Below are 23,359 nucleotides of genomic sequence, written 5' to 3'. Positions count from 1 at the left end.
AGTTCTTGTTAACCATTTATCTGACATCTACACCCTTCCATCTTCATCCCCCACAAAGACTACATCAGAAAAGTTAGAGAACCAGTAACATTTCACAGAAGTATTGAAAACAGAATTAGTAGAACCAAATCTTGTCCAGGGTTCTACTGGGGAAAAGTAAAATATATAAAAAGGAAAAAACAAACAAACAGAGAAAAACTTACTTGCAGTATCCTGTGCCATTGTGGTAGGTAACACATACTCCTTCATTTACACAGGGCTCATAGCCATCCCGACACTGCAATGCTAAAAGTAAAAACAAACGTACATTAGAAATAAGCCACTAATCAGAACCCTCAGACAGCAAAGAAATATTACCCAATCTAGGTCAATATCCATTCCCATATCCAACCTGATCTGGGTTTCCCTTTAGAGCTTTCATCAGGTTTTTTTGTTTGTTTTGTTTTGTATTTGTCCTTTGGCTTCTGGGGTCATAGAAGCATGGAAGCTCATCCTAGGAGTCTCTTCCTACAATAACTACTTTACAGTCTTGAATGATGCTCTTAATTCCCTGTGCCTCTATCTTCCCAGCTGTTGCATCCCTATCTCGCAAAGAAAATTAAAGCTCTTAACATCCATGACATGCCATGAGCATCTTGAAATTTAAATACTTCAGATAAGTAATGTAAGGATTCATCAATGAAAATTTAGGAAGACCTGGGTAAATACTAGATCACCATGATACTAATGAATTACTTAAGCCTTCAAGTGAGGTTTCAGAACAGGCCACTTTAATAACTAATCAGAAACATCAACAATATTCATTGAACTAACTGTAATTGAGAGCCTAGCATATACTAGGCACACTATTAGGATCCAGAGGAAAAGGGGAAATGGAATACATAAGAAATGAATACAACATAATCTCTAGCCTTAAGGGACTCACACAAAGATGGGAGAGTAGACCATGAATACAGACTGGGGCGGGGGGGGGGTCAAAGTAAAGAAAATAAAAAGTTAATTTATATATGCAAATAAGACAATAACTCTCAAATTCTTAAACTCCAGTCCTTTTACAAGGCAATGAAAAGGCACCTCAGCACCATAATCCCTCCTAAAACAGACTACTCAGAAATATACAGCAATGGTAGAAATTTTCATTGATTCCAACCACAAGAGGAGAAAGGCTCCTAAAGTCTACCACTCACTTGCTGGATAACTTGATTATTTAGCTTTTAGAGTTAGAATTTTCATCACCAAAATCTTTATCAAGAATCCTAATAACAATTGGAAATGCAAGACAGAAAGAAACCTAGTCAAACAACAAAAACCAAAATTGCAGTTAATGAACTTTTTCTGTAAGATTAAGATGTCCATCGGCTAGGATAGTTTGTATACAAATACATGAAAGCAAAATTGAGAAGTTTCCACCTTTGAGTTTTCTCTAGCCATACTACTTTATGAATAAACTGCTCGATATCACAGGCTCTAGGCCTGACGTTCTAGGGCATCAAAATCAGCTTCTTTTCACAGGGGGCCCAGGCTCAAGCTGGATGCTAGAACAACTCCTCCATTAACAATTACTGCATAAGATGGGTGCCTGGGTGGCTCAGTCGGTTAAGCATCTGCCTTCTGCTCAGGCCATGATCCCAGGGTCCTAGGATCGAGTCCTGCATCGGGCTCCCTGCTCAACAGCAAGCTTGCTTCTCCATCTGCCACCGCTCCTTGTGCTCTCTCTCATGTGTGTGCATGCTCTCTCTGTCTCAAATAAATAAATAAAATCTTAAAAAAAATAAAATAAAATGCTTTCCTTAAAAAAAAAAAATTACTGCATAAGAACCCTCTATTTGCCCAGTACCATTACCAAGTGATGGAATCATTTGAGAACATGTTTATAGAAATCTCATCTCTTAAAATAATATTTTTTAAAATAGTAATAACCACAGCAGCTAACACATTGTCCTTACTAAATCCCAGATACTATTTTATGCACTTTACATAGACTAACTAATTCAATGTTCCCTACAATGCTGTGAAGCAGTTAATTTCATTATATGTGTTCCACAAAAAGGCTAAGTGACCGGCTACTGCCACACCAGTGAGTTAAAGAGCCAAATTTGAACCTTAGGGAGTCTGGAACCTGCAAGAGAGTCTGTACTCCTAACTACAGTGATACGCTGCTTCCCACTATCTGACATTTTTCTTTTCAGATGGGCAGGATAGGTCTTGTTATACCCATTTACTAGAAAGTGAAGGCCAAGGAAGTTAGGTGACCTCCTCATGGAACATCACACCACTATCTGTGGCAGTGTCTGAGGTCCAGGTCTCTTCCTGAGTCCAGCCCCATCTCTGACAGCTGCTGGGATCACACAGTCACTAAGCTGCAGCCTGAACAGGCAGATTCAGGAAGAGGGTCATCTTGTTGTCCATATCCCACTTCCCTGTAGGGCTCAAATGCTCCCTCTTCCCACACTGATAAGGCCAATGCAACAACTATAATTAAAACAGTTAATGTCAGGTTATTTCCTCCATACCAAAGTTCTCGAACTGCTTTTTTCATTCTCTTTAGACACTTTTATTAGTTTCAATGAGAACTTCCTGACTTTTTTCTATTTGCTTTTTTTCTTTAAATAAAGAAGAAAACCTGTCAGTAGGAAAGGAATGTCCTGCAGGCACAGAGCAAGCTAAGCTGCAGCTCTGTCCTCCCCCTGCAGGAATCCTGGCTCAGTGGAGTCCAAAAACCTGAAAACCTGCCTCTACCACTAACTAGCTGTACTATTGCAAGTAAAGCACAACCTCATGGGGGCTCAATTTCCCTACTGGTAAACTAAACTGGGGGGAACTAAATGCTCTTGAAGGTCTCCTGTGATCCAACAGTGACACCTCCTCATTAAGGTGGGAGGGATGGGGTGGCTGGGTGATAGACATTGGGAAGGGTATGTGCCATGGTGAGCGCTGTGAATTGTGTAAGACTGATGAATCACAGACCTGTACCTCTGAAACAAATAATACATTATATGTTTAAAAAAAAAAAAAAAAGGAAGATAGTAGAAAGGGAAAAATGAAGGGAGGGGGCAATCGGAGGGGGAGATGAACCATGAGAGACTATGGACTCTGAAAAACAAACTGAGGGTTCTAGAGGGGAGGGGAGTGGGGGGATGGTTAGCCCGGCAATTGGGTATTAAAGAGGGCACGTACAGAATGGAGCACTAGGTGTTATACGCAATGAATCATGGAACACTACATCAAAAACTAATGATGTGGGGCGCCTGGGTGGCTCAGATGGTTAAGCGTCTGCCTTCAGCTCAGGTCATGATCCCAGGGTCCTGGGATCGAGCCCCACATCGGGCTCCTGGCTCGGCCGGGAGTCTGCTTCTCCCTCTCCCTCTGCCTCTCCCACTGCTCATGCTCTCTCTCTCTCTCTGTGTCTCTGTGTCTCAAATGAATAAATAAAATCTTTAAAAAAAAAAAAACTAAACTAATGATGTAGTGTATGGTGATTAACATAATAAAATAAAATTTTAAAAAAGTATGTGAACAGCATGCCTGGTCCCTGGAGAAATCTATGCAGAAGGACATTAAGGGTCTAGCCACCCATGACTCAGAAAGCCATGGTTGCAAAAAAATTACAGTCTGTTCCTATTAAGTGTCCTGGCAAATCATTACAGTGACAGGTTCAGAGAAATACAAACAACCCAAAGTCAATATGTGGCAATCCATCAAGCAAATAACTTTACAGCCTAGCCTTAGTGAACCAATCAAATTCAGGGACCAAAAAGGAGGTGGACTTACAGGGCTAATAATTAATGCCATTTGGCTAATCTGTAGGATCACGCTACCTTGACCCTTTAACATTTACTAAGCCATGGTGTTCAAAGTGTGCACCAGAATCAACTGGAGGGCTTGCCAGACACCACCCCCACAGTTTCTAATTGAGGAGGTCTAGAGGGGGCCTGGGCATTTGCATTCCTAACAAGTTCCCAGGTGATGCTGATGCTACAAGTCTGAGGAACCATACTTTGAGAACAACTAAGGCATGAGTGGCCACATTAAGGAATCCCCTAGGACTATAGACTACACTGGAGGTCTTGAGTAATCTAGACAGTAATATACTGCCTGAATAGACAAAAGAAAAATAAAGTAAAATTTGAGACTCGTGACTTTGCTCAGGGGTATTTCTAAATGAATACTGTAATTATTTGCCATTCAAAGAGAAATTAAAACTTTGATAACAACAACAAAAAAACAAAACAGTGAAACCAGAAAAGATCTCATTTCAAAATTCAATGTGCTCTTTTTCTAATGTAAAACACTTAAATTTAACAGTGAAATTGAAAGCACCTTTATATTTGTGGAGTAAAAAATGAAATAATCAAATCTCATTTAGAGAACAGATGCTTAACTCACAAAAAGAGTGACTTTTTCCCAAATTTTTATCTTAAGCCACAGTGATCACTCAATAAATACTATTGACTGGAATCAATCTCATACACTGTGTGTGTGTGTGTGTGTATCTGTGCATGCCTCCCTCCTCCTCCAAAAAAAGGGCAAAAACAAAGAGAAGCAGGAGATTTCAATTTCATCACTCCATCAACTTGGCAATGTGACACAAAATTTCTAATTTTCACACATTTTCTGTGCAATGTTTTGGGGGCTAGGCTTCTAATATTCAGAACATACTTATAAAGCATCTATTCCATGAGGTGCAGGCCCTAATGTCAGGGATTCCATACTTAACAGAATAAAGTCCCTGTCCCCATGAACCTTCTTTCTATTAGGGAAAGATAGATAATACATGAATAAATAATGTCATTTTAGACAACGGTAAGTGATAAATTCTGTTGGAAACAGAACCCAGATATGGGAGACAGAGTAATCACAAAGGCTGGAGGTATAGGGACCTCCTTTAGACAGGGTGACTAGGAAAGGCCTCTCTCAGAAGGTATCTTTGAGCTAAGATTTAAATGAACAAAAATCATGAAGATGTGGGAAAGAGCAATCCCAAACTGAAGAAAGAGCAAGTGTAGAGGCCTTGAGATGGGAATGAGATTAGTATTCCAAGTTCACGTGGTTGGAGACTATTAAGCAAGGAGGGGGAGTAATAGGAGGAAGGCAGGGGTTAGACCCTGGCTTCTGGCCTAAGTGCTCAGCTTTAAGCAAGGAAAATGACAATCAGATTTGTGTTTGAAAACAGTCACAACTGTAGGGGTGCCTGGGTGGTGCAGTCAATTCAGCGTCTGACTCTTGGTTTCAGCTCAGGTCTGATCTCAGGGTCTTGAGATCGAGCCCCATGTTGGGCTCCACACTCAGCACAGAGTCTGCTCGAGATTCTCTCTCCCTCTCCCTAAAATAAATAAATCTTTGAAAAAGAGGAAAGAAAGAAAGAGAAAGGAAGGAAACAGTCACAATTGTAAAATGTTCCAGTGAGTGCAGGGGCTTTTTTTCTTTTTTATATAAGCTTATTCAAGTCATCCCTTTTTAGACTAAGTTGAAGACATCTATTTTCTCAGCTCCCCAAGAGTGGTAAGGATTATATTCTAATCTCATCCAACCTCCCAGAAGGCCCACTCACAAAGTGTTGGTACAGCACTCTAATCTGTATTGGCTTTCAGTTCTTAATTCTCAGAACTTACTCTCAATTTGGCTTCAGAAGAACCAGCTGAGAGGTCTATGCAGTACCTTCACACAATGGCACGGAGGGCACTTCTTCCAGGGACAAGCCATTTCTTATTTCTTTCAGTCTAAACCTTCAGGCTCACCTTCAAGATTACAGCCCACCTTACCCTCCCGGGATCCTCCCACCATAATAAATGCAGTCTCTTACTGGAATGGATGTCTACCCACATCTCAGCTTCCTCGGCTGTCACTTCCCCTCCACCATCAACACTCTACTCATTCTGCTGAGGCCCCAGCCCGCCCGCCTCACCCTCAGAGCCCCTGACTCCTAAGACATTAGTAACTCACTCACAGTTTAGCACTTAATTCTATGCTGTCTTCTCTATTTTTCCATGTTTAAGTGCCTAGAGGATAGAAAACATTTCTTCTTTTTTGTATATTTGAGGCAATATAGTTTCATGCACAGGTGCTAAAATCAGGATCTGAGTTTGGATTCCAGCTCTGCCATTTACTGTCTATATCTGTATCCTTTTTCTGCTTTAGTTTCTTCACCTGTAAAATCATCTCTCAGAGCCCCAGTAAGAACTAACTGAATTAATACATTTAAACAACCTCGAATGCCTGATACATAGGAAGAGCTCAAAAAAGCCTAGCTCACATAGTAGGTACTTAAATTCTTGGTAAGTGAATGCATGATAAATGGTACCTCTAGGGAAACTTGTTAAAATCAATCAAACCCCAGTTTAAACAAACTGAGAAATCTGGAAAAATAGAAGAGCCCTACACAATTTAAGATGTAATATCAGTAAGTGGAATAAATTCTTCCCAGTTGCCATCACTAACAATCTAATAAAAAAAATACTGAACTATTACTACTACAAAAAAGAAAAAAATCAGAGATAACTGCTTAGAAAAAAAAGGTATAGTACTGCAGGAATAAGTGACACAGTAAAGGTAAAATAAACACTATTTATGAGCAAAAATGTCTTTCAATTTTAATATGGTTCCATTATTTGTTGAAAAACTTACTGTATGGAAATCAAACAGAAGTAAAACAATTCCTATCCTTACAGTCCATACAGTGTAATAGAGGGAAGTTAGGGGCAGGGGCAAAGAGAATATGATTTACCTGAATGACTCTAAGATAAATACAAACAAAATAAAAATTGCTTTTATTAAAAACCTTTAGCAGACCCTCTAAATGTCAATTTCAGGACCACTCCAGAAAAAACCTCTAAGAAATACACCCCAAACTCTCGTGTTTAGCACTGTGTAACTCAGTACAGACAAGGTCCTGGTATTTACTCAAGTTTATTGGCCTCATTTGTCTACAAATACTGCAAACAACAGAATAAGCTATCATTGATTTTAACTAGTTCTAGTGCCTCAGGAATTAGCCCATTTAGGGTCTGGCCCAAGGTATCTTAACAGGATGGAATCTTCCTTAAAATTTCATCGAGGCATTTGCCTAGGTTTTCCAGGGCTTTTCAGTATCATGCCAGCTACATATCATTGGTTTAAAAGCCTCCCTTTGTTTTAGAAATCTCTAACATGAGTAATTAAGTCTGCACCCCAGCTGGCTGTAATCTGAGCAGCCTTCAATGTGTTTCACTTGTTGCATTAACATGTAATCGGTGTAAATTGGCATTACTTGTTGCTTTGTAGCCTCTTCAAATAAGCCTCTGTCTGTTGTCTATCTCACATGATTTTTTTTTCCATATCCTGCTCTGTCGGTCTGCAGTGTGATATCTGTGTTCGTATCCACTGCTCACTCAAAAGACATTTTAATATCCTAAATGGGCGGGGTTCCTAAAATATGTGAAGAGAGGGCATACGGGGCCCTTTTAATTTTCTCTTCAACGTTTATGCAAATTTCTAGTAGCAGCATTTGAGGGAGAAGTCTGAGTTTACGCCCTAGGACCTTGGCTACAGCCCGCTGCTGTTTCTTCAGGCACATGGTGTCTGGAAGAGGCTCAGTAAAATGAACAAAGCAAAGTTTTCCAAAACGACTGCTTGCAATATTACCAAAAGTAAGAGAATTGAGGGCAGAGAGACATCAGGGATTTGCAATAATTCTCATAGCACCCTGTGATTTCAAACAACAAACTTCCACTAAATTTTTTATTCCATTTTTTGGGATCAAGCCATGAAAAAAAAAAAATCCAAACAAACAGAAGTGCAGAAGCTTCAAATCCCAAGTGGTACATTTAAATAAAAACAAAGTAGAGAAACATCTGTCTTCCTCCTTGAAATTCATCTTGATTAAAAGGCAAATAAATGCAACAAGGGAGATACCAATTTTATTTTCCTGACAGTGTTACAAGGATTTCTCTGTCCTTTACAGATATCATCTAAAAGAAAATGTGTTTCCTACTTAAGAGATGCTGATATCAGACCCACAGAGATTAAGGTTTAGGCTGTAGAGTTCCTAGTAAAATATTACTTTTTAAAAACAGGTATACCTTGACTAAAGAAAATATAACCAACAAAAAATGAAGTTATAAATAAAATAAGGGTGTTTTTGACATTACTAGAATTTTTGTTTTATAATGACATTTGTCCTAGTGAGTTGATGACTCTAGAATAATCTTTGATTTAAAAAATTCCAATTTTCGGGGCGCCTAGGTGGCTCAGTCGTTAAGCGTCTGCCTTCAGCTCAGGTCATGGTCCCAGGGTCCTGGGATCGAGTCCCACATCAGGCTCCCTGCTCAGCAGGAAGCCTGCTTCTCCCTCTCCCACTCCCCCTGCTTGTGTTCCTGCTCTTACTCTCTCTCTCTCTGTCAAATAAATAAATAAAATATTTTAAAAAAATAAAAATACAAAAATACAAAATTCCAATTTTCTCTTATTTTATACTACTGGATTTATTTATTGCAAAGAGCAAAATTCATCAATATTTGCTGTACTCTACTGGCATATACTATATACACTGTGTTATTTCCTTCATTTTTCTGTCTTAAAGACTGCAGACAAATTTTGAGTTAAATAAAATGAAAAATTATAAAAACATATTTATAAATCAGATGTGGCAAATTTGTTAATAATCACCTCTACACATATGTACATTCTTTCACTTGGAAAATACTTCCCCTCCCTTTCTTCCTTATCCATCTCGCTTACTCCTACCTACATTTCAAATCATAGATAAAACATTACCTTCCTTAAGAAACCCTCAGACACCCTCCAGTCTGATTTAGATGTTCCTCCTCTGTACTCCATTACATCCTATGCAGATTTAATAAAAGTGCTGGTTCACCTGTCCCTCTTCCCTACCTCCGTGCAAATTCTCTGAAGACCGTGACCATGAATGGCTCATCTTTGTATACACATGACCTAGCACAGTGCCTGGACCATAGCAGGTATAGTCAATACTCATAAGGTATTCAATGAACTATCTTTAACACAAAACCTATTGACAAAGTCAACGACCACTTCGTGTGTTTAGAATTTTCTAAGGCTTCAATTTCCATAAGCATAGTGATACCCAAATGTGACTGTGTCTAATAATTCTGATTTCATTTTGTATAAGCAGTAGAAAAGTAAAATAAGAAGGAAAAAAAATGATGCAAATTTCCTGGCCTTTAACAGGGATGAGAAGTTGAGAAAGTGGAACTATACTTTTCTAATCTTCACAAAACTGAAACATATTTGGAAATTCCTGCCTTAAAATTTGCATAAGATACACACGCCCCCACTCTTCCCCATGAATCTTAAGCCATGTGTATTATGGCTAAGAATTGATTTAAATGGGTTGAACAGAAGCCAAAATAATTTACATCTAAACAGCAAATGCAGAAAACATAGTAATAAAAATTTCAAGTGAATGGTAAGCTAAGATCATATGTTTTCATTATATAGTACCATTTTCCCCATGAGTAGATTCACTGATACACATCCATAGAAAAATAAGCACCAATCTGATCCAAAGTAGCCCCGATGTATTTCTTCACTATTGAGTATCTAACATTTAGTAAAATGACACTGACCAAAATAATTACAGGATTTTTACATCCAAAAGGTTCAAGATCTTGGTATAATAAAACCCAAGAGGGAAGAAGCTATATTGGATCTAGAAGTTAAATTATTCCCTATGAAGAAGTTAAATTATTCTTTATATAATGGCCAAAAAAGGCCAATCTGAGGTGATATCCTATTGTCTGCAACCTTCTATTATCTCCTCCACAATCTATATCTGTTCTGTTATCAGAAACAAATTCTGCCTGTCACCAATTTCCTGTGCTTTTAGTAAATGCTCCCTTTTTAAAGCTTTTTAAAGGCAATTTTGTTAAGTACAGCTTCATTTTTTTAAATGCTCTTAATTTTAAATACATGCTTTTAAGTACCCTTGCTGGAAAAGAATTTTATAAATATATATAATCTTCTTGCTACCCACCCAAAAGAAACAAAGTGTTCTTTTAGCTTAAATTGTTCAGAAAACTTTTTAAATGGAGTAGACAATTTCTATTATTTATCTGGAGGTAGACCCCGAAAAGAAAGAACAAAGGACAAAATTATGTTAAAAAATAAAAATGGAAAAACCTAAGATTGTTACATTATATAAAATCAAGGAATTAAGGAGGGCACATAATGTAATGAGCACTGGGTGTTATGTGCAACTGATGAATCATTGAACTCCACCTCTGAAACTAATGATACACTTTATGTTAATTAATTGAATTTAAATAAAATCAAATTTTAAAAAAATAATAAATAAAAAAATAAAATCCAGGAGACTTCCCAAAACCAAGGGGGAAAAATCCAGAGAACAGCCCCAGATTTCCTCATGAGTATCTTTCCCCACAGCCTTTTTTAAAAAACTCTGGTTGTAGCAATGAAGGCTACTCCCAAGAATCAAGTCACCAGAACACCATGAAGTGTCACTGTATGACAAAAAATCTGAGTCCAGCATAAAGCACCACTCCATTATAGCCAACTGTTCTGAAGCCAGGGCTTGCCGAAACTAAGGTCCTAACCCTTGGGTTATTTCTATATTATTATCTGGGTGACAGAGGTTCTATACCTTCAGCCAAAACCAAACCCTATTCACCTGTGGACAATATTCAATACAAAACACATCACTGAGAACTGTTGTTGTTTTTTTAATTAATTAATTTATTTTTTATTATGTTCCACTGAGAACTGTTTAAACTAAAGAGCTCAAAATGTCCTAAACCCTGGGCTCATACCCAGGCTCGAATATTCTGGATAAGCACAGAAACCAGCATTGTGAGGAAAATGTCTAAATCTGGAGATGGTAAATGCATATTATTCCCATTTCCAGAGAACATGTCTGCGACAACAACCCTGGAATAGATGAGGGTAGACACTAGGAAAATATCAAATCTTTATTAACCACTGAGGGAAGAAAACATATAGTATAGCTCCAAACTTTAATTTTTATTTAGTTTTGTTTTCAATTGCTCCCTTCTTCTCACTTGTTTCTTCAAACACAGATCAATGCCAACTCACACCAACAGAATTTGGGTCCCAGGGTCAACAGAAAAACATAATAATAATGTACACTTAAAGATATTTGATGAAAAGCTGATAATTTCAATGTTTAATCAAGTCCTCTTTAAAATTCCTCTCCTCTGACTCACAAACCATTCACCTACTCATATTCTTTCTTTACTGTGAATGTAGGTAAGAATTCACCTCTAAGACTACTTAGATTTCCATGGAGTTGTAATAGTCATTTTAACAAAAACAGCCCCGCACACTGACAGCCACAACCTAGTTTGCAAATGGGCACAGCCAACTGGATGAGCAAAGAAAGGCAGCAAAGATAGAAAATTTTGTCTGCATTAATAAATGATCATATCAGAACTTGAGATTTCCATGTTGGCACTTTTTAAAACAGGAAGGAAATCTAGGTTTCTCCATTTGCAGCAACACCTGATTTGGCAAACCCAAAATTTATGTTGCCTTTGATGAAGGTTTTCTTAGTTCTAGAGAGGCCAAAAGACTTCTCTTGTTTCAAACAGCTTCAGTCCAGAGTTCTCAGAAAGAGCTATAAAAATAATCTAAACCTCAATATATTAAATTAAAATTTGGGGGGTAAATCCTGTAAAGGGTATTGGCTTTCTGGAGCCCAGTCTTCCCCAACTCCCATAACTGAGTCATAAATTCCTAGAGGGAATTTAAAAAAAAAAAAAGCAGATGCCCTAATCTACCACCCATTTCATCTACCTTGCTGCCACTCCTCCTGCCTGGCAGCCCAAAGGGGTTCCAGCAAAAGACAGACTTTGGACTCAGCAATACCTAGACCATGTCTGTTCTACCTAGATTCAACCCAGCTATGTAATGCTAGGCATATGGTAAATGTTTGGAAAATGTTTTCAAAGCCAAACTGTTGAAGGAGCAGGCCAGTTTTCTATCTCCCTCCAAGAGAACATAAACAAGTCCCTAATTTCCCACAAAAGAAGACAAAAATAAAATCTGCAAAATGATAGTTTATTCTAGCTTTCTAAGGTCACAAAGACCTGGCAGAGGAGATATTTTCATCTCTTTTGTTTATCACTCTTAAAATACTCTCCTCAGTAAAAATTCATTCCACTTTGGAGACATGGGAGTGATATTCATGTAGAACAAGAGGGATTTAGAAAGGGAGTTTTACCAGTTACACCACTCCAGGCCCAGTGGGAATGTCCTTCCCACCATCACCTCATCACATTAACAGGATTAAGTCCTTTGGAAAACCAGTATTAAAGCAAGTAACCCTGAGTTCAAGCAAAGGGACAAAGGATTTAGCTAATGTGTTATTAGTGTAATGCTGGTGATTAAATAACATTTCTCCTCCTCCCCACCAAAGCACACATTACCTCATCGAAAATATGAAAACCAAGGCATTGTAATCACTTTGGCTATAAGCCTAAATAGAAGTTACCATAGAAAGTCTCAAATACTTTAAGTTTTATATTAAAAATGTCAAGTGAATCAAGTGTCCTCCTCCACATGTGACCTGGTTTTTGAGTTAAGTAGAACAAGTTTACAAATTTGCACACAGTGGGCTTCTGTATGTGCTCTTCCAACTCCACTGAAAATAACCCAAATCAGCAACCTTCCTACAATACAGTATCTTACCCTCAAGGAGTAATTCTAATGATGTGAATTCAGAAGGTAGCCAGTCACATCCTACGTTAGTTGGCTGGTCAGCGTCCTTCCAGTAAAATGAGAGTAACAAGCACCTGCTCTACCTAAAGATGGAGTTGGTACTGACTTGGCAACATGTACTTAGGATTAATGTCTCAGCTTCTAGTGGGCAGGGATTTTTAGCTGATTTCCATCTATGTTCCCCCACCCAAACCTTCAAGTATTCTAAGACCAATGTGAACACTGGCCAAACAAATCAGAACGTCAGCTCCCAACTCTCGCTTTCTCACCCCTGAGAAGTTTGACCAAAGGCAATGCTACAATAAAAATACCTTCATAGTTTACAAAACATTTTCATACAAATGATTTCATTTGATCCCCACAACAACCCTGTAAGGCATGCAAATTGGTATTAGCACCATTTACAGAAGAGGAAACTGCAACTCAAAAAATAAGGAACTTGCCCAAAGTCATTCAAGTAAAGATGGCCAAAGCTGCACCAGAACACAAGTCTTTATCTACCAGTCCAGCATCCTTCCACTCATTACATCTGTTGAAATGCAGTCAGAAAAACCTGATGTCCACCCAAACCTGCAAACCTCCATAACAGAATACTCTCATGCAGATAAGCACCCACGTACCAACTATGTACATAAAAAACATTTATGCCAGGGGCACCTGGGTGGCTCAGTCGTTAAGCGTCTGCCTTCGGCTCAGGTCATGATCCCAGGGTCCTGGGATCGAGCCCCGCATCGGGCTCCCTGCTCGGCGGGAAGCCTGCTTCTCCCTCTCCCGCTCCCCCTGCTTGTGTTCCCTCTCTCGCTGTGTCTCTCTCTGTCAAATAAATAAAAATAAAATCTTTAAAAAAAAAAAAAAACATTTATGCCAAAGACCAGCTAATGGCCACAGGCTTGTCAAAAACCAAAACAAGACTAAGTTCCTAGGATAAGAGGGGTCACCAATGCTGTATTTCAGAACCACTCTTCATGCACATGCCCTAGCAAGGACATTCATTAGTATCTCTCCTACCTCCACAACAAAAGTACCCACTTTTGAAAACTTGCCAACTCTAGGATTCAATATACTATGTATTATTTCTCAGGAAAAACACAAAAACAAACTACCCTGTGAGGTAAAAGAATGGGTGGAATTGTACAAAGTTCTTCCTTTGTAAAATTATAATTAGATACCATTTCTTCTCAATACAGAGTAGCATCAATGTTGACCAGATTTTACTCTTAAGAACAGTGACCCTATTAAAAGTAGGCAATCCATCATAATTTGATCAAGCTCCCCATAATTCAACTGATCGGAAATAAATTCCTCCAAAGAACACATCTGCAGTTAAGTTAGTGAAAACCGGACCTCTAAACAGAAAAAGTGCAGTCTGCTAAGCAGAGAAGGCATGTAGTAACTCATGTGGTAAACCAAGAATGCCATAAGAGACAGAATATTTTCTTCATCTGGTCTGCTTCTCTCCCAGTTAAAGGAAATCAACTGAGAGGGGAAAAAAAGACAAAAACTCACCTTCCCAAACCAAGGAATAAACTATCCAGACACAAACCCTTAATCATACTGGATCCCATTTGAGGAAACCTCAAATAGCTCACAACACTATTTTTCCACAAGTCTCAGAACACCAGACTCTTGTCTTCCAAAGTCAAAAGGATAAATTTCATCATTACAGTTTGGTATAATGTTCCATAAAATACCACCTTATTTCATGTCCATGCCACTAAAAAACTTAGAAAAATAATGACATGTTAAAGTAGATTACTTCTCTGTTTCTCTTACGACATTTTCTAAAGGATATCTGACACCATTATACCAACCCTGGTCCATGAATTGGTAGATGAATTTGAAATAAAACTTTACAACACAATTGGTCTATAATAAATAATTTACTTTCCATAAATAAATACTCCATCAAAATTCAGAAAATCTAATGATACAAATCTAAGGAAAAAATGGATTTTTGAAAAGTGTCGGGCAAAAAGAAAACCAGCTATAATTGAGAAAGGAAATGGGCAACTTCTTTTTTTGCACGTAGGCCCTACTTCTGAAACAAGAGCTGTCTTTGCTCAGCTGGAGGAAAACCACAGGACTTGGAATAACTCACTTAATGTACTGTCCCTCCTTATGTTAAAATGACACTGTTGACTCACCCTCAGTAGGACATGTGCTTGTTGGTTCAACTCGTTTTTCCACTAACAGTAATGAGCCAAGCTGCTCTAATACTGTAATGATTTGCATCCTCACAACTGAAAAAATATTTGGAAATATCTATATATATAGAACACATGTCCCTGAGTTTGTCTGGTTCTGCTGTGTCGCCAAAATGATTTTTATTTTTAACCAGTGTTATTCCTTTTTACTTCGTTACAAAAATGGAATTTCTCCTCATTACCAAAATAATCTTCACTGCATTTACTCAGTTTATCTTTGTCTTAGCTAATCCCCACAGTCCTGGGCTTCCAAACTCTGAAATGAAATGAACTAATTTATTTTCTTCTGATTACAAGTCCTGCTCAACTTTGACTGATAATGTAGAAGGCCTACAACAAATCAACAACCATTGCATGGTACCAATATATTCACCAGCAGCTTCATAGCAAAGTGTGGTATACTGTCCATTCTACTGCTCTATCATTTCTAGTTTGCTCTCTAGTTAAGACTGAAGGAATTTTTTTAAAAATCAGCAAATATTTACCAATTCCTAATATGGAGTGTGAGGTTGATCACTATAATGGTGGGGAGGGAAGTATTAATGACATCAAACAAGGGTTTTACCCCTGCATTTCACAAACTAGGACACACATAGCCCTGAGGGTACACAGCATTTGAGGGAAAATGCAAAGAAACTGAAATGCAAAGATAAGCCTGGTACATGTTCCTGGTGCCTCTACCCTGGTGTAGGGTAAGTGACAGTCACTGTTTCCTGTGAGCAGGTGCTTTGGAAGACAACCCTGGTGAACATGTCTTAGAATGAAAGAGGCCACAGAATGATAACCTAGGTACCCTGCATGTTCCCTATCATCTAGCCATCTGACTGAAGGCCAAACACCTCACTCCTCCAGGCCTTTTAGGCTCCTTCTCACTTGACTTTTATGATTCATGAGTTAAGGTTTTCATCCCATCCCTACCTACTTCTACATGTCATTCCTTTTTTTTTTTTTTTTTAAGATTTTATTTCTTTGACAGAGAGAGCGAGAGAGCACAAGCAGGGGGAACAGTAGAGAGAGAGGGAGAAGCAGGCTCCCCACCAACCAGGGAGCCCAATGTGGGACTCGATCCCAGGACCCTGGGATTATGACCTGAGCCGAAGGCAGACGCTTAACCGACTGGGCCACCCAGGTGTCCCTACATGTCATTCTTTTAACAAGAACGTATTAGTCTCTCCTCCCCACCAATCTCCATCCCTACCTCCCTCCTGAGGAGGCCTTGACTTTGCATTTCCTCAGCTTCCATGGACCATTGGTATGACACTAAAGGCACTTGCTGGAAGGGTTTGTAAACATTCTCAAGTTATTTCCAAGTGTCTCCCATTACTCCTGGACAGACTGTAAGCCCCTTTGGTATAAAGTGTTGGGGCAGCATTCTCTAGAAGGACCGACATATATCACTACCTGATCATGTTGACAATCCACAGCCCCGCCCCTGATGCAAATCAGCAATGTACTGATTTAAGGGGAAAAGTATTAGGAAACTAAATTACCCACAGAATGAAGGTATATAGTCTGGGGGGGGGGGGGGAAGAAAGAAAGAAAGAAAGAGAGAGAGAGAGAGAGAGAGAGAGAGAGAGAGAAAGAGAAAGAAAGGAAGAAAGGAAGAAAGGAAGAAAGGAAGAAAAGAAAGAAAGAAAGAAAGAAAGAAAGAAAGAAAGAAAGAAAGAAAGAAAGAAAGAAAGAAAGAAAGAAAGAAAGAAAAAGAAAGAAAGAAAGGAAGAAAAAGAAATGAAGCTGAAACCATGCCTAGGTAAGTAGGTAAGCCAGGCTATGAGGAAAATAGCCCTGAACTCAACAAGAACAAAATGAGGAACTGGGGACAGCATAGAGAAGTGTTAACTCATGCTGGTAGGATGCCCCCTCTCACTCTAAACTGCTGAGTTCACATCCTAGCCAGGGCCACCCTGCCAAAATAATTAGTAATTACACGAGTTAACATATGAAACATGCTTAGAGCCTGGTACTGTTAGCTAATATCATTACCCTCATTCTACCAAGTATACCAGAACTAACAGGAGAAATGTTACATCTTCATCTGCAGGCTTTGGGGGTTTCATGGCAGAATTTTCACCTACCCAGAAGAGATGGACATTCAACTTCCCTTTTCAGGTTTTGTCAACATCTCTAAAGGTTCCATGGCATATTTCCATCACGTGAACAGATAAGACTCAACTCCCAGGCAATATAGTGCACTTTTAAGGAAGCAACAAGATGTGAGAAAGGAAGCAGTGAACCAGGGGCAAAATTCAAACATCTTGTCTTGGTAATGCCACTGATTATTCTGTGCCCTTGAAAAATTACTTATTTTTCTAAGGCTTAAATGTTCTAATCTTTTTTAAAAATGATGACCTATGGTCCAATAGCCAATGAGGCAGTAGTTTGCAAACATTTTTTCCTGTGATCTACAGTAAGAAATATATTTTAAGTCAGAACTCAATATTTACACATACACAGAAAAAATGAAAATTTCAAGAAGCAATCCTTATCCTATGTGATATTTTCTATTCAGTTCTAATTCTGCCCCCAAAGTGCTGTCTGAGACCTACCAAATTGGTTTCATGACCCACTAGTAATCACAATCTGCAGTTTAAAAACCCTGGACTACAGCATGGTAGTAAAGAGTATGGCCTTGCAATCAGATAGACCTAGCTCCACCTAGCTGTATAATCTTGGGTGAGTTACCAACCCTTTCAAAATTCATCTTTTAAATTGAGATGGAAACACCCAGGGTTGTTCTAAAAATTAAATGGGATAATAAACGTAAAGCACTGAACTACACTGTTTCTAACATAGAACAAGCACTCAATAAAAAGTTCTGGTGATGATCAGTAATAATGATGTCATTATTACTAAATTCAAAGATTCCAAAAGAAAGTAAAATAAGTAGAAGGGAGCTAAGAAAAAGAACAGGCTCACCTGCAAGCATCAATAAGCAGCAGGACTGATATCAAGTTAATCTCAGCCTATGCTCATTGAAATTCCACAAACAAAGGGATTTTTGTGTACTTTCTTCACAATACCCCAAACAACTATAACAGTGGCTGGCACATAGCGGACAGTCACATACTTGTTGGATGAATTAATTCATACATCTGGAAGCTCACCTCTGTGCACTGGAAGAGCTGTGAAAAGATCCCAGCCAAGCCTGCATAGCTCTCTTTGCCCCAAAACTCAAACACCTGATGTTGCTCTAAGCCAGTGGTTCTCAAAGTATAATTCCCAGACCAGCAGCAGCAGCATCTGGGAACTTGTCAGAAATGCAAATTATCAGGTCCCACTGAAGGCCTACAGAATCAGAAACTCGAGGGGTGGGCCCTGAGCCCAGGAATCTGTGTTCTAATAAACCTTCCAAATGCCCACTCAAGTTTGAAAATCACTATTCCAAACTGGGATGACTTAGAACCTTAAAGCAATCCCAGAAAGCTACATGTGCAACCAAACGGACTCCTGCAAAGTTCATTAGTCATAGGAACTAGTTACTCATCTAGTTCAACCAGGACTCTTTAGAGCCAGCTACAACCTCCAAGGAAATCCCCAAGAATGGCTTCTCCTCTTTTGCTTCTCCTCAGCTCACCAGAAGGAGCCTAAACTAGACAAACAAAACAAAACAAAACAAAAACCTTTGAAACAACTACTTTAACATTCAGCACAAGGCCTAACTCTTAGAAAGAATACAAAACCTATTCCTTAAGTGTTCTCTTACCTACATACATTCCCTGGGCTTACACTACCCCATACCAAGACTTCTGGACCACAGGCTTGGGGTGATTTCTGAAAAATCTACATTTGTTCTCAAAAGGTAAAGGAGGTCTCACAGCCAGTCTGCACATAGCAACCTTGGCACTGAAGTTGCACGATACTGTTCTGCCAATACTCATCTTGCATTTGGCCACTTGCCGAAATCAATGAGCACTAGTTAAGCATCCATTTTGTGCATAAACACATACTTCAGAAAGAAGGTAACCAAATAATAAAGCTTATAATGTGTTAGTAAATCAAAGAACACATTTATATCTCTAGATTGAGTCTGTTCCTTCAGAAAGTCATGGAAAAGCTCACTAATTTCTATAAAACCTTAATTTTCCAAAAGGTACCTTAGTCAGAGGCCCTGCAGTGCTATCAGACTCTAGCTAGAAACACTAAGATTTAGAGATAACACAATGATTTTTTTATCAAAAGGCTGGAAAATAGAACTATCTTCTTTCCACTCTGGAAAGGATTGCTAACATACCTTCCAAAGGCAAGCGAGTACCTTTTAAAAACCAAAAGATTCCATATTTCTGCCGATAAAATAATGATCCAGTTATACACCGAGGAACAGAAAGAAGACCTGGCTTTGATTCTCCAGCCAACCCTGGTACTTGACAGCATTACTTTCAAATAGGTCCCAGAGGGTCTCTGTCACAGTCTCCAGAAATGAACACATGGTCTTATAAAGGATATAATGCACTTGAAAGTGCTTTGAAAACTATTAGATATTATCTTCCCAACATGCAAATTTATTCCTGTGAACCGATTCCTTCCCTCCCATTCACAGTGACCAAAATGATTTATATTAGAAAGGGCTCATAAGTGGTTTGACAGCAGTTGTAACAAAAATGTAAACTAGAAAAGATACTGAATACCTTTGTACACATAAAGCAGCACGAAGCCAGAGACATGAAGGCTTTCAAATGACAAAGAAATGGATTAGAAAAATGACCCAGATACATTGGCCCTTCACGGTTTTGGCAAAAAGTTGAGCTAGAAAGACATGATATTTAAGAAGGAAAATGAATGACAAACAAGAAATAATGTGAGATATTTCAAAACCTCACAAAAGGATATGTTTAAAGAGAAGTTTGGGAACAAAGGGTTAGGGAGGGCTACGTTTTTGTCAGGTCTGACTTACCCTTTGCTATGGGTACACTGTCTTTTCATGTGGCCCCAAAGAAATAGTTGAGCCATTATTGTTGTTGATAATGACGAGGAGATGCTGATGGGATGATTGCACATCAACAGTTCTCAGACTCAGGTCTTGTGTAATTGGGTGTGTCGATCTATGTCACTCCACAAATGGTTATTAAACTCGTTACAACTTCCCTAAATCTTTTCACTAGACCTGAGCAATATTTGGATAGCTATTCTCTGCCAACTGAGAGTGGGCACTATTATAAAAAAAATTTTTTAACAGTTCCAAGGTCTATTCCTCCTCCCGAAAGACACACACACACACACACACTTAAAGTAGGGATGTTTGTTTAATTCAAATTCCAAATTATCAAATTTGAAATTTAACACTTTACCAAAACCATGAATATTCTCTTACTTCAGTGAATGTTACAAATCTGTTAATTTCAACCTGTCATGAGGAAAAACTGTAATCAATTCCCAGCTTCCTATGAACAAATTATATGCATTTTGAATAAGCTATGTACCTCAGGAGCAACGCTGCTATCAGTGCTATCAAAGCTCTCCTCAGGATGATGGAGAAGGGGATCCCAGGTCTCAGGACATACAACTGCCAAAGATTTCCTAGTGAGAAAGGTGCATGGCCCTGATGTGGCTAGATGACAGTGGCCTTCATCAAGGAAGCTCTCAGCTGACCACAGGGCATGGCCAAATGTCCAGCTGGATTGCTAGAGGGGCCAAATGGTCCACTTGACGTTTTGATGATATTGAGTATCAAACCTTCAACCAGTTGGCCACCGGGTGGAAAGCTTTCCTACACTGTTCCCCTTGGAGGAACACTTGAAGAGATGGCTCCCTTGAATGAAAAGTACAACTTGTGAAATGCATTCTGTGGAAAGACAAGCATACTGTCATATATAATAGGTGTAAACAAGGCAGAGGCTCCTATAAATTATTAACCTTAGAATTAATAAGCTAAACTGAAGTGCAGTATGAGAGCTTGATCATTTTTCTTTCTTTCCCTATGAACATTTGGCACACTTAAAATTTTTAGCCATCATGCATTTTAGTTCCCTGAAATGTATCAGTTACATTTCCCACAGAAGCTAACTACGCATTTCCTCGTGGGTGTATGTGTAAAACTACCATAACAAAACATTCTCTATTTCCTCATTTTGGTTAAAAGGAAAAAAGAAAAGCTAAAGTGCACTTACATAAGTGACAGTGCAATATTGACATGCCTATCTGCATTCACAATTTATATTCTGCTTAAGTTAAGGAGAGAACTGCCAAGGACTATGAGATAAAATTACACTGAGGAGAAGCCCATGCTGCATGCTCTTCAGAGATTTTAGGGCAACTTTAATGAACAGTTAAGTCACTTCAGGCCACTCAGGAAGAACTAAGGCTTGAGACATTAAAAACAGCTAAGAAAAATACTAAGAAACAGACATCAAAGCACATGAAATGCATGTAAATGAACATGACATTACAGACCCACTGGCAGAACACATGGAAGCTGTGATGGGCTGAGCTGAGTCAGTCACACTCTCCTGCCTATTTCACTTTGGATCAACATCCTGTCCAGGTAACAGTAACAAGTGGTGACTGCAGGCACAGAATAGGTTTAGGAAAAGCTAACTGAGCATGTGGGGAAAGAATCCTCAACATCTGCTTCACTGCTGTCATGCTCTGACGCAGCTAATGAAACAGAAAGGAAGAGAATCCTTTCCTATCTTGGGGAACAGAATTTGGATTTAGGTACATTATGCAGGAAACAGTGTGGTATAATGAAGCCCTAGAAATCAGAACCTGAGTTCTAACCCCAGCTTTGCTGTATACTCACCATGTGATCTAGAGGAATTCCTTTGAGCTATTTGAGACTTACTATTCTCATGTGTAAAACTAAAATAATGTCACCAGCCATCCCTCCTTAGAAGACTTTATTTGTGGCTCAAGTGAGATCATGTTTACAAAAGTGACTATACACCAGAAAGCACTATTTAATGTAAAATTCCCAATACAAGGGGCGCCTGGGTGGCTCAGTTGGTTAAGCGACTGCCTTCGGCTCAGGTCATGATCCTGGAGTCCTGGGATCGAGTCCCGCATTGGGCTCCCTGCTCAGTGGGGAGTCTGCTTCTCCCTCTGTCCCTCCCCCGTCTCATGTGCTCCCATTCTCTCTCTCTCAAATAAATAAATAAAATCTTTTAAAAAAATTTTTAAAAAAACTCCCAATGCAAAATTCTGTGAAACAGGAAATCCTCACCATCTAGCCCAGAAATGACAAACTATTACATGATTCAAATTAGCTCATATACACCTATGTCATGAGACCAGCCCAAATGGGAGTGGGATGTATGTTGGACTGCTGTAACCAAGTTCAATGTTTTGTTTTGTTTTGTTTTGTTTTGTTTTAACATCCCTACTGCTCTCCCAGTGTCTGAACAATGCTCAGGAATTATAAGCAAGAGCAATAATCTCCTCAACCTCCCCTAGCCTTCTCTGGCACAGAAATCCAACATAGGCCACTTCACATGCCTGATTAGATAAGCTTTCCCAATGCTGAAAACCAACTGCTTTTAACATTTCAAACCTGATTTCCATTAAGACTCAGGAGTGAAAGATGGAAACAAATAAGCCAGCCAAGTAGATCCTCCTTATTAAAAGAGTTCTTCGACTTTAATTTGAAATACTAAATAATTTTTTTCTATGAACCAACTATTTCTGAGGTGACAGGTGCAAGATGCTGCAAACTTGAGCAGACAAAAGGTTAGAAAGTCTTTTAATTCACACACAGTTAACTTACAAATTTGAAATTACTAGACAATAGTGCTTTAGTCTGCTCTTTAGGTGATCCATAATCTTGCTTTGGCAATGAAATAGAGTCTAAAGGGAATCCTTGAAAGAAACTGAAACAAGAAGGGTCAGAGACAACCATTTTCAGACCATATCTTCCAAAGGGGGGAATTATCATGAGGGTAATGAAGTTTTTAAACTTTGGGCACCCCCCCCACTTGAGTGTCTATTTTGTGCCTATAACCATGCAATTAAATATATTGTTTCTAATATCTGCAAATAATCCTGCAAGTTAGGTATTACTATCATTCCTGCTACATAAATAAGGGAACTGAGACATGGAGAAGTTAAGTGGCTTGCCCAATATTCTTCACTAAGAATGAGAGCCAGGTCTAGCTGGTTCCAAAACTCACCAGCTATGCTAAAGCAAAAATCAAAATGTAGTGGGAAAGGGTACATAAGTAAACTCAAGAGATAATTAAAAACAATCAACCTATACTGTCATTTATCTCTTTCATTTCCTTAATATCCCTGAGCATTCTCCCCTTCACCATTCAAGGGGCATTTAACACAACTAAACCTTAAGGAGAGTCCAGTATGTTTGAAAGGACCCACATGTGTGAGCATGCATGCGTAGAGCTCTGTTTTAAAACAGATGGGATTATCTAGGATTATATGTCGGTGTCAGACACATTCTCTTATCTATTAGTACAGATGACTACTGATTGTCAGTAACAAAGGAGATAATAATAAGGAAAAAG

At 38.8% G+C, this 23,359-nt stretch overlaps 1 protein-coding gene across 1 annotated transcript in view; it reads right to left on the bottom strand.

Annotated features, from left to right (window-relative positions):
• The window catches only part of NOTCH2 (notch receptor 2), a 171,671-nt gene that overhangs the window by 131,447 nt on the left and 16,865 nt on the right, over positions 1-23,359 (bottom strand). The window contains exon 2 of the mRNA XM_045896837.3: positions 204-285. Within this exon, the coding sequence (XP_045752793.1) occupies positions 204-285 (82 nt within the window). The remainder of the gene's footprint in view (positions 1-203; positions 286-23,359) is intronic.

Source organism: Mirounga angustirostris, unplaced genomic scaffold, assembly GCF_029215605.1.
Source record: "Mirounga angustirostris isolate CCGP_5_RB_7025 unplaced genomic scaffold, mMirAng1.0.hap1 SCAF_4, whole genome shotgun sequence".
In the NCBI taxonomy this organism is placed as follows: Eukaryota; Metazoa; Chordata; class Mammalia; order Carnivora; family Phocidae; genus Mirounga; species Mirounga angustirostris.
Note: the sequence above shows the minus strand (reverse complement) of the source record. Positions and strands in the feature narration are given on the sequence as shown.